At 47.0% G+C, this 11,398-nt stretch overlaps 1 protein-coding gene across 2 annotated transcripts; it reads right to left on the reverse strand.

Annotated features, from left to right (window-relative positions):
* Window positions 1-4,034: 4,034 nt before the first annotated feature.
* PSMB5 (proteasome 20S subunit beta 5) lies at window positions 4,035-10,764 on the reverse strand. Of its 2 annotated transcripts, XM_037503050.2 has the most exons (4): window positions 10,555-10,764; window positions 10,198-10,397; window positions 9,186-9,492; window positions 4,035-4,519 (listed from the first exon to the last, which is right to left on the reverse strand). In XM_037503050.2, exons 2-4 carry the CDS (start codon window positions 10,393-10,395, stop codon window positions 4,233-4,235), a joined length of 792 nt encoding a protein of 263 aa, XP_037358947.1. In that variant the 5' UTR covers window positions 10,396-10,397; window positions 10,555-10,764; the 3' UTR covers window positions 4,035-4,232. The 2 variants fall into 2 exon arrangements, with proteins under 2 accessions (XP_037358947.1, XP_037358948.1); XM_037503051.2 differs by lacking the exon at window positions 10,198-10,397 and having other exon boundaries at window positions 10,555-10,583.
* Window positions 10,765-11,398: the final 634 nt, after the last annotated feature.

Below are 11,398 nucleotides of genomic sequence, written 5' to 3' on the forward strand. Positions count from 1 at the left end.
TTTCCCCCCGGCCCCCAGCCCAGCTCTGCTCATCTCTTATCTCCATCCATCTTCCCAGCCACGGCCATGTCTTCCTCTCCACTTGCGCAGTCTCTTTTGCTCTCCAGGAGTTGTGTTTGTTTCTCTCACTTGTCTCCCCTTCTTTCTAGTTCACTTTCATTCCATCCGTGTCTCCCTCTGTCACGCCAGTCTTTTGGGTACCCTGCAGCTAGTGATAACCTTTTCTTGTTATATTCAAGTCCATAGGCAGCACTTGGTTTATTGATTGATTGGTTTTTATTTAAATTCTGCAGTGGAAAGTAAAGGGAATTTTTATAAGGTGAGAGGAGAGAGAAAATGTAAGCTCGTGCAAAGGGAAAAGAGAGAGGGGCAGCCCAACAGAATGGGGGCGGGGTGACGAGGGGGAAGAATCAGAAGAGGTTGCACCCACGGTGGTCTTATTTCCTTTCAAACAAAGTAAGTCAGAGATTCATGGCTGATGCCAGCTAAATCTGGATCATAAAGGGTTAAGTACCCAGTCTGCCTGGCACCTAACTCAGGCAAAAGCTTCAGGGAGAAATGAGTTGGGTTAAATAAACCCAAGAAGCTGACGTGGGTAGAATTTCTTCTGCCTGACCCACTAACTGCTGTGAACGGGACATTTTAGAAATGGTGTTTATTGAAATGCTTCAGTGGGGCATAGCCCCTGGAAGCAAGAACTTGGCTGTGAGGCCAGGCCTGGAGAGCACCACAGGACCTTGGACAGTCAGCTGATAGGGAAAGGAGGGGGCACTGGGTCAGGCAGGAGGGGGCAGCAGCTGCTGAGCAGGGCACTTCTGATTGCTGCGTTGGCTCTCTCCTCTTGCCCACTATAATTAATCCTTTCTCAATATGATTCTGGCTTCCTGAAGGGAAAACAGAATTTTGAAAACAAACAAGAAACAAAAAACAGCAGAGATCCTTGGTTGCAATATGCATATATTTTAAGTCATAAAGCACTTAATCATGCCTTGAGGTCACAGCTGCTGGTCACTTTCAGAAGGTATCTAATCTGCTCTAGCCCTGGCAGGAGGGACTCTTCCAGCAAAACAAAAACGGCAGGGGAAAAAAAAAAAAACCAAAACTAACTCTACTACCAAATTAGATATGTTTCTGTAAATTCTCCATTGACCCAATCACCCTCCTTCCTTCTGAGCCAAGGGAAATGCAGCCTCAGAATTTCCCTCCGCTGTCTTTTATCTTACTCCCTTTTCATCCCACCTCTGGCTTCTCTTCCTTAACAGACCATATAGAATACGTGGACCAGAATAAATCAGTTGTTTTATTTCCCTTCAAAGGTTATAACCTTCTACTCCCCAAATGGCTCTGACAGTTTTCTCATTTGCTGGCTGAGGAGGATATCAAGAGACATCAACCTTCTGGTTTTGCCTAAAGAGGGAACACTCAGTAACTATTATGCTCCAGTCCCTGATTGCTCTAGCAGTGCCCTTCTTCCCCACAACGTCCTTCTTCAGCTTTCACCTTCCCTCACGAACACTCTACTGGCCGCAAGTGCACTCCGTGCCGAGCCGTTGCGGCGATGCTGTAAGGCACGTGGGTGCTCAAGCCAAAGCAGTCCCTGCTAGCAAGAGAAAGCAGGGGCCTCTAGGAGTGTTTGCTCCCTATTTAATCACATCAGTCCCATCACCTATCCTGAAGAGTCAGCTTTTGGTGTTACTGAGCTATCTGTGGAAAGAGGAGAAATTGTCAGACATCACTTAAAGAGCCCTGTCCCTTGGACGCCTGGGAACTGCCGAGAAATTAATCTTCCAGCTATTTAAGGCAATTTCTTTTCCATCATCCTTTGTCAAGAAGACTGCACTGGGAAATGAATCTGATGGGAGTCCCTGAACTGGTACACTCCACTCCACAGCATCTCTCAATGCTATGCGGCATCCATCATCCCACACGAGCGAGACATACAACCTCACTGCAAAGCCAACTCCCGACCAGTCCCCAGCAGCGAGAAACAACTGCACGAGGCGATGGCGCTGGGCCTAGACAACGCAGCTTCCCTACCTCTGCTCGACTCTTCGCAGAAAACCTACCACAAATTGATCTTCCGTCAAGCGAGTCTTTTATCCAAGAACCAGGAAGGCAAAGAAAGTGGGACATGCTACAGAGAACCTGGGACCATAGGGTATGCATTTTCTCACCTGAACACAAAGACTTGGCCAATGCAGAAAAGGTGTTTCTGTTAAACAGCCTGAGTACTGCCGAGCCAGGCATGAGACAGGAACAGGGCAAGGGTAGCATTGCTTCAAGACCATCTCTTCCCTCCGGATTTTTTCTTTCACAAATGAAGAGGTCAGGGAGTCTTCTGCTCTCTGGGGTCATGTAAAGGAATTCCAGTCTTCACCTTTCTTTCTACCCTCAAGGTTGTTTCCCAGGGGCATTGTTTTCAAACTGTGTTCCTTGAGGGTCCGAGAAGTGCTGGCGAGTATGTGTGTGGGGCAGGGGAGAAGTGCTATGGGAAGTGGCTGGAATGGGAAGCTCAATGGTTGAGGCTCTGGACCCCTCAACTTTTATTATTTTCTGTATACAAGAACTGGGGTGTAGGCCAAAGGTGCGGGGAGTGAGAGGATTCACCAGAGACAGAGCGGGGAGCGAAACAAACAGATCCACTGAAATGCATTGCTGAGGGGTGCAGCGGGCAAGACAGGATAGCAGACCCCTCAACTTTAACTTGCTTTCTTTTGGGTATGGGGATTTCTCCTAAGAATTCCTTTTTCTTAAGAGGTTTTAATTTTTGAATTGCTCTGCAAATCAGTGTTCCGAGAGAATGACTGTCCTTGTGCCTCTTGTGCAGCTAACATTTGCCGGCGGCTCTGCTGGAGGACTATGTAGCATGGCTCCTGCCCACTTCAAGTAGATCAAGCTTCAGGCCAGCAGCTCCCTGACTCCAGGGACTCCTGAGGCACTTTCCAGCGAGATGAATCTCCTTAGGCGCGAGAGTCATTTGTTTTCCAAACTCCCTTCTCCAATCTCACTAATTCCCAATTTCCCTGCTTTTGACAAATGCAATTAACAAGCCTTGATCAGTTTCTGGCCCGACACTGTCATCAATCAATACTGCAGGAGGCTGAGGGGGGAAGGGAAGGTACATAAAGGGAAGGTAGCTGCAGTAGAGGACGAAGAAGACTCACCCCTATTTCTATGAACCACTCCTCCCAACCCCTCAGCCTCAACACATGACACTGGGTGGTCACCCTCACTACCAATGTCATTCCTCTTGCTAACTTAACACAAAGCAGCATTTTCAATGCCCTCCTAGCCCATTTTTTTTTTTTAAGGTTTCTTCCATCCACTTCCTCTCTGTACCCCATCTTCTCTTTAACAGAAGGCCTTGCCATCTGCTGCCGCCTTAGCTTGGGAACCAACCTCCTCAGTGCTCGGTGTGATAAATCAGCCATCTCTCTGCTCTCAGCATGGCCTCTTCCCCACCCACACATCCCAGTGGCAATTTTGTGCTGCTTCCTGCCCAGGCTATAAACCCCCATCATATCCTTTTGTCCCCCAAACATACACACACTACAGGGCCAAAAGGATGAGGATCACCAAGATCACGGTCCCTGCTGCTTTCACACGCACCTATTTTTGTCCTCCCCCTTTCCAAGGCCCAAGACTTCCCTTCCCAATGGGTTTAAGATTCAAGATTTACCCTCTTCACCTTACTGTTCTGCATGGAGCATCAGCCTCCCCCACCCACACCACAGGGTGAGCGCTTTTCCCTCCACAGCTCTGTGGTACAGCCCTGCGCATCTTTCCACCTCATCAACTTTTCATCTTTTTGCAAACAGAATTGGGAAATCTTTCCCTCCTCCCTGCCTCTGTCTCCTTCTCCTTTGTTATTAGCTTCAAGAGTGGGGACATTAATGTATTCACTAGACAATGTCTTCACACCACTGTTTCCTGTAATTACAGTCACTTCCCTCCCACTGTCCTGGCTTATTTGACTTTGTGAAGTGCTTGGAGGAGGGACACTGTGGACAAAAGACACAACACAGGCTGAGATGGAGTAGTGTAATGTTAACATCCAAGAGAGTGAAACAAATGATCACCCCTGCAGCAGCTTATTAACTAGTAACAGAGGTTAATGCACCACAGCTTAAAAATAAAAATCAATATAAGTAAGGATCCCTCCATTATGGGATGGGGTACTGTTATCAATAACAGTCACCCCAAGAAATCCAAGTAGCCACATCCCCCCTCCTTCAAGGAGTAGATTTGCTGTACTTGTCGTGCAGATCAGCGACATTGTCACTGGAGACTCGGATCCAGCCATCTTCCCGGACATGGTAGAGGTTGACCGAACCTCCTGAGTAGGCATCTCTGTACGTGGCTTGATAGATGGCTCGACGAGCCAAATCATAGGCCTCCTCCACTTCCAGATCATAGGAGTAACCCCGGTCCATGACCCCATAAGCATACACAGAGCCAGAACCTACAGAGAAGGTGACTCCTGAGATTCGGTTTCCTTCACTGTCCACATAGTAGAGGCCTGGAAAGAGAGATGAGGTTAGCAGGAAAAAAAATGACCACCCCTGGGGCCTTCCTGGTGGCATAAGGGGTTAAGACGCAATCTAGGGCCTCCCTGGCGGCGCAGCGGTTGAGCGCTGGGTTGCGAAGCTGCCCGCGGCCTCTGCGGCACCGGTTCAATCCCCGGCTGCTCCCCGGCCACCGGAGGAGGGTTCCACATGGCGCGCAGACCTCTCCTGCCGCCCGCTGCTCCCCTCAGCAGTGTACTTTGGTCCTTCTGCCTGCTCTGCTCCCCGCTCTGGCTCTGGTGAATTCTCTCACCCTCCCGCGCTTCTGACTGTACCCAGTGCTTGTATAAACAAATAAACAAACAAATAAATAAATAAAAACATGCCTCTATAAAAAAAAAAAAAAAAAAAAAAAAAGACGCAATCTATGGGGCTGTCTGCAGCACGAGTTCGATCCCCAGACAGGGAGATACCCACATGGCGCAGCAGACCTCTCCTGTCTCACTTGCTGCTCCCCTCAGAAATGTATTTCCATCAATCTGCCTCTTCTGTTTCCCACTCTGTCTCTGGTGAATCCTCTCACCCCCTGCACCTCTGGCCTGTACCCCAGCTCTTGTATGCATAAATAAATAAATCTTTAAAAAAAAAATGACCACCCCTTTGATATCTAATTCATCGTCCAAAGCAACAGTTCTTCATCCTTTTTGAAACCCAGATGAGACCAACAGAAATACAAGAAAATACAACTTCTAAAAAATTACTTGACAAAAATTGCCAAAGAAATGAAATGAAATATTAAGACTCCAGGATCCTATAACATAGGCCCTTGCACCTCACATCACAGGAGCTGCCTTGTCTGTCCTCTGCATAATCAAAAAACAAGTATAATTCAAATGACTATGATTTTAAGCAAGAACTTCAGGCACTGTGAGAGAGAATGTTTAAAATAATGATAGCCCTCAGAATTTAGACTACCTAGAGGATAAGACACACATTACACAACAGGAAAATAAACCCCAGAGTTCCAAATCACATTGTAAAGACCTGCACTGTCCCATATGGTTGCAACTGGCCAAGTGTGACTGGACATCTGAACTGAAGCTATTATCATGCTAAATGCGAACACAACGTTTGAACCTACTGGATTAAGTAAAACATTATTAAAATTAATTTTCCCATTTTAATTTTTCAATGCGTCTTCATGAAATTTAAAATCAAATTAATGGTTCACATTGTATTTCTACTGGACAGTGTTGGTATAGACCAGAGATTTGCCAGGCCAACCACCTATTTTTATAAATAAAGTTTTATTGGAATACAGTCATACCTATTGGTATTTATTTTTTTTCTAGGACTGCTTTTTTGTCAAAACAGCAAAGCAGTTGAGACAAAGACTATATTGCCCAGAAGCCTAAAATACTTGCTGCTAGGACCTTCTTGAAAAAGCTAACCTCTGATATAAAGGAGATTTTAATAAAACTTTTAAATAAAAATTTAAAATTTTAATAAAACTTTTATCAATTCCAACTGGATACCTTTGTTATCAAATTCAGAGCCAAACTTCACACTCTCAAATACTTTCAGTGGTTCTCCATTACCTACCAAATATCTCTTTCTTGGTCCCACCAATCAGTACATTCTTCTGTATTCCTGAATTCTGCCAGTGGCTCCACTAATCTTTTTCCCATTTCAGTGATTCTCAACTCTCATCATTAGAATCATGTAAGGAAGTCTTTTAAAAAGATACCTGGGGGGCCTCCCTGGTGGCGCAGCGGTTGAGCGCTGGGTTGCGAAGCTGCCAGCAGCCTCTGCAGCGCCGGTTAGATTCCCAGCCACCAGGCGAGGGTACCACATGGCGCGCAGACCTCTCCTGCCGCCCGCTGCTCCCCTCAGCAGTGTACGTCAGTCCTTCTGCCTGCTCTGCTCTCCCCTCTGGCTCTGGTGAATTCTCTCACCCTCCTGTGCTTCCAACTATACCCAATGCTTGTATAAATAAATAAATTAAAAAATAAAATAAATAAAAAGATACCTGGGACTTACTTTTTTTTTCAATTAGTCTGGTGTGGGGGACAAGCATAGGGCTTGCTTTGGAAGTCCTTCAAGCGATTCTAATACATGCCAGGTTGAGAACCACTGCTTTATGAGCTTTCAGATTCAGATGATTCTGTCTATCCTGACCTAGAACCTCCTCAGTCCTACTGCCATGACCTTGCCTAGCTCACTAACCATCTGGTTCTAACTGACCTTTCTGGCTTTATGGCCCCCAATTCCTCCTACCAGAATTTCTTTGGTATTTTGCTGGTTCTTTTTAAAGTGTTCTTTATCTAGAGGAGGGAGAAAGTGTCAAAGGGATATAAGGGATGGGGGTAGGGGAAAAAAAAGGTCTTCATCTCATTCAGCCTTGTAAGTAATCTGTAATCCTTCCTCAGTCTGCTTCTGGAGGCAAGGGGCTGACTCATTCTAAACAAGCCTGTTTGTCAGGAAGGCCTTCTGAGCAGGCATAACTTGGGTTATGCTCTTGCTTTCTACACTGTCTTTGATGGCCAGTTTCTGTAATCTCTGACACCATTTCTATCACCTGGAACAAACCCATCAGGGAAGGGTTCAAAACAACATTTCTGAAATGTCTCCAGGGCCACACAAGATGTATGGAATTGTTCTTTCACACTTTCAAAAAGAAAAGTGCCTCGATTTCCAAATTAACAAACTTACTTCCTCTCTCACATTCACTTTTTAACCTCCTCATACATCCTCCATTGACTAGTGAACTGATATTGTCCAAATCAAGTGAAGACGTTGTGGTATTTTTTTTTTGAATACTGATGGTGGTTCTCTACAATGGCTTCCAATCTCCATATCCCCACCTGCAGTCTGCACCTCCTCATACTTTCTTTTTTTTTTTTAATTTTTCTAGAGGCATGTTTTGTTTATTTATTTGTTTGTTTGTTTTGTTTATACATGCACTGGGTACAGTCAGAAGCGCGGGAGGGTGAGAGAATTCACCAGAGCCAGAGCGGGGAGCAGAGCAGGCAGAAGGACCGAAGCACACTGCTGAGGGGAGCAGCGGGCAGCAGGAGAGGTCTGCGCGCCATGTGGGACCCTCCTCCGGTGGCTGGGGAGCAGCCGGGGATGGAACCGGCGCCACAGAGGCCGCGGGCAGCTTCACAACCCAGCGCTCAACCACTGCGCCACAGGGGAGGCCCTCCTCATACTTTCTTTTTAAAGATTTTTATTTATTTATGTATACAAGAACTGGGGTACAGGGCTGGAGGTGTGGGGGGGCGGTGAGAGGATTCACCAGAGGCAGAGTAGGGAACAGAACAGGCAGACCGACGAAGTACACTGCTGAGGGAAGCAGCGGGCGCAGCAGGAGAGGTCTGCGTGCCATGTGGGACCCTCGCCGGCTGCCGGGGATTGAACCGGGGCTGCAGAGGCTGCAGGCAGCTGCGCAGCCCAGCACTCAACCACTGCGCCACCAGGGGAGGCCCTGTTGTGGTATTCTATAGCTGCTTGACAGAGGAAAACCAGGTACTTAGTGAATGGCAACATGAATGAAACAAAAACAAGAGAAAGAATAACTATTTTCAAGCATCAAGAGAGACAATTACACAAAGCAACTAGCTGTATTCTAGTATACATTCAAAATTGACTGAAGAAAAATTAATATTGGATTTAAAGTTGAAGTTTCCTGGCAAGGTTCATAAATACTGCAAGGGAAAATAGGCTAAAGAATTTATTTTGAGATGACACAAAACAGAACCTACGGTGATTCTATCAAGCAAGGAAAAGAAATCAGAATAAAAAGAAGAAAGGATTAACTTTGGAGAAGCTGCTTACTATGCATTAGCATTTCACTGTCCAATATAGGAGCCACTAGCCACATGTGGCTACTAAGCATTAGAAATGGGGCCACTACTACATGCTAAAATCTTTCCGATATTTTGGATTAAATGAATTATTTAAATTATTGGGCTGTTGGAAAAGTCATGCTGCAAAAAATGCATGATAATAATTTCACAGCCCAATAATTTTACCTGCTTCTTCTTTTTTTTTTTTTTAAGATTTATTTATTTATTATTTATACAAGCACTGGGTACAGTCAGAAGCGCGGGAGGGTGAGAGAATTCACCAGAGCCAGAGTGGGGAGCAGAGCAGGCAGAAGGACCGAAGTACACTGCTGAGGGGAGCAGCAGGCGGCAGGAGAGGTCTGCGCGCCATGTGGGACCCTCCTCCGGTGGCCGGGGAGCAGCCGGGGATTGAACCGGCGCTGCAGGCAGCTTCGCAACCCAGCGCTCAACCGCTGTGCCACCGGGAAGGCCCTTTACCTGCTTCTTTTTATATTTTTTTTATATCCATTAGAAAAATTTTGATGACATGTGTGCTTCTCTTATCTAATTCTCAAATATAACTCTTTGGAGGTCTTAATCATTTTACAGGAATGAGAAGGAAAAATATTATGTGCTCATTTAACCAACATCACAGATGATGAAACAGAGGCTGAGAAAATAAGCCACCTGCATAAGGTTGGTCACACCAGTTGTCAATGACACAGCTGTTTAACTCTATGCCCTCTCCCACACCGCAGTGCCTTCCTTGCACAAAAAGGGCGGGCGGGCTGAGAAACTAGTCAACACATCCATCCTTAGCAGTGTCAGTTCAAGAATCATGTGGTTAACTCACCAGGGCCTCTCTTATCCCAGCCACAGATCATGGTGCCCATGGACAGCCCCATGCCTTTATACTGATACACCATGTTGGCGAGCAGTTTGGAGGCCGCCGCTACGGAGATGCGTTCCTTGTTTCGAAGCTCATAGATTCGACACTGCCGAGCCAAGAGCCGTTCCCAGAAGCTGCAATCGGCTGCACCCCCAGCCATGGTGCCCAGCAGATAGGGGTTGATTTCAATCACCTTCTTTACCGTCTGGGAGGCAATGTAGGCACCGGCAGTGGCCCGGGAATCGGCTGCAACAATGACTCCATGGCGAAACTGTGAAGATCAGAAGGAAACACAAAGCGTGGCACATCAGACCCCAAGAAAATCTCCACATCTATTTATTTATTTTTTTGGAGGGGAGGCATTAACATAACCCCAGAACATCTCTTTCTCCATGGTCTTATATACTTTCCCACATATTGATGGCACTATGGTGTCACATCAATTCTTTGACGTGGGTATAACCAATATTACTTTCATTTTAAAGATGAAGAAACAGGTACAATGAGATCAAATGACTTGTCCAAGATCATAGAGCTAGTTATTGTAAACCTAGGCCAGGATCCCGCTTGCCTGGCTCTTAGCACAGTGCTCCCTCCCACCAAGCTTCTCCCTTGACCTATAGGGTTTCGCTTACATTCGCCTAGAGGGTCGCCCAATTTCTATAACCACTGGTGAATGACGAAAACAGCCTTTCCTCTGCTAGTGCTACTGCGGTGTCCCCTTTCCTGGACAGGCGCACCCCGGGGTCGCCTAGGAATCAACCCAAGCCGGCTCGGATTCTTTCTTCCACTTAACTCCAGCCCAGGCGCCCCCCCCCACCAACCCCCTTCTCCTGCTAGAGCGACACCCTACGCCTCCCCGGACAATGAAACCATAAATCCAACAGAGTCGGGACGAAACGCCCGAGGCTCCGCCTGGACGGCGTCGCTACGGCCTCGAAGGGGGTTAAGCCCGGCGCGAAGGCTGAGTCCGCACCTTGAAGGCCAGGGTGGTGGTTCCATGAAGCATCTCGATTCTCGGCTCGTCTGGAACATCCCAGCTCGGCGCGGCCAGGCTCAGTCCATCACCGGGACTCCCAGGACCCAGGTCTAGCAGATCCGCACGACCTCCGAGCCCAAAAAACCCGTGCCGGTTCACCGGTAGCGGTCTCTCCAACACGCTGGCCAGCGCCATGTCTAGTAAGGGCAAAGGAACTGCCTGCTGCGGGAACGCCTAGCGAAGAGGCCCGGGCAACGCCTCGCCGTCACAGCTTCACTTCCTATTAAATCTAGCCTGGAATCCATTTTAACTCCTGGCAACCACGCTGCCACCCCCCCCCCCCCCAGTACTCACAAGAGCCAGAAGCAAGGGGCGTTTTTCACCGACAGGGGAAAGCAGTAAATGGCTTCACTGCCTTTAAATTCTAAAAGGATGTGGCCATCATCTTGGGCTGGGTCATGCAAGTAGTGGTGAGTTAGATTAACCTCAAATTCACAGGAAACGATCGGAAACGTCCATGTTGAGTGAGGGAAGTGGGGCCGGCCATCTTTGAGAAGGGCGTGACTGGTTGAAAATCGGTTCTGAATTCCTAGCGGCGAGTCGCCCTGCCCCGCCCGGCGTCCGAGGCGTAGTTTACATCGCTAATACTTCAGCGCGCTGTTTACGCAACTGAAGTTGCCATTTCGTTTAAGGGCCCTCGCTAATAATTTCTGAGTAACGTAACATCTGAGGCCGTTTTCTTGTGAAATTAGTTAAGCCGCAGCAGCTTGTAGTAAAAAGCACAACGAAATAAAAGTATGCTTCCTGTTTGATAGTGTTAGTCACCACACAACCCACGTTCTCTTAGCCAATTCTTAAGATTCGATATTCTTTTTACTCCCACCTTCTAGTGGAAATTCTAATAAGCAATGTATTGCCCAAAAGGCAGATAGAAGAATAATGAAGGAAAAGCAAAGGACCCAGTTAATTCAAAAACTAGGTTTCTCAATTCAGCTCCTCAATAGCTGAGTCAATAGTAATTTACCATCTCAGAGCCTGGAGGAGAGTTGAGGTTCCATAAAGATGTACCAAGAGATTCTCTAACTTAAGCTTGCTAAGACAAGCTGTTTATTCCGAGATGGGCTATATTTCATTCTCTCCCCTCTCCACCCACTTTCATTTTTCAACCCTTTGGGAACCATAATAAGCCAGGAAGTGG

Source organism: Talpa occidentalis, unplaced genomic scaffold, assembly GCF_014898055.3.
Source record: "Talpa occidentalis isolate TD23 unplaced genomic scaffold, MPIMG_talOcc4v2.1 talOcc4.11, whole genome shotgun sequence".
In the NCBI taxonomy this organism is placed as follows: Eukaryota; Metazoa; Chordata; class Mammalia; order Eulipotyphla; family Talpidae; genus Talpa; species Talpa occidentalis.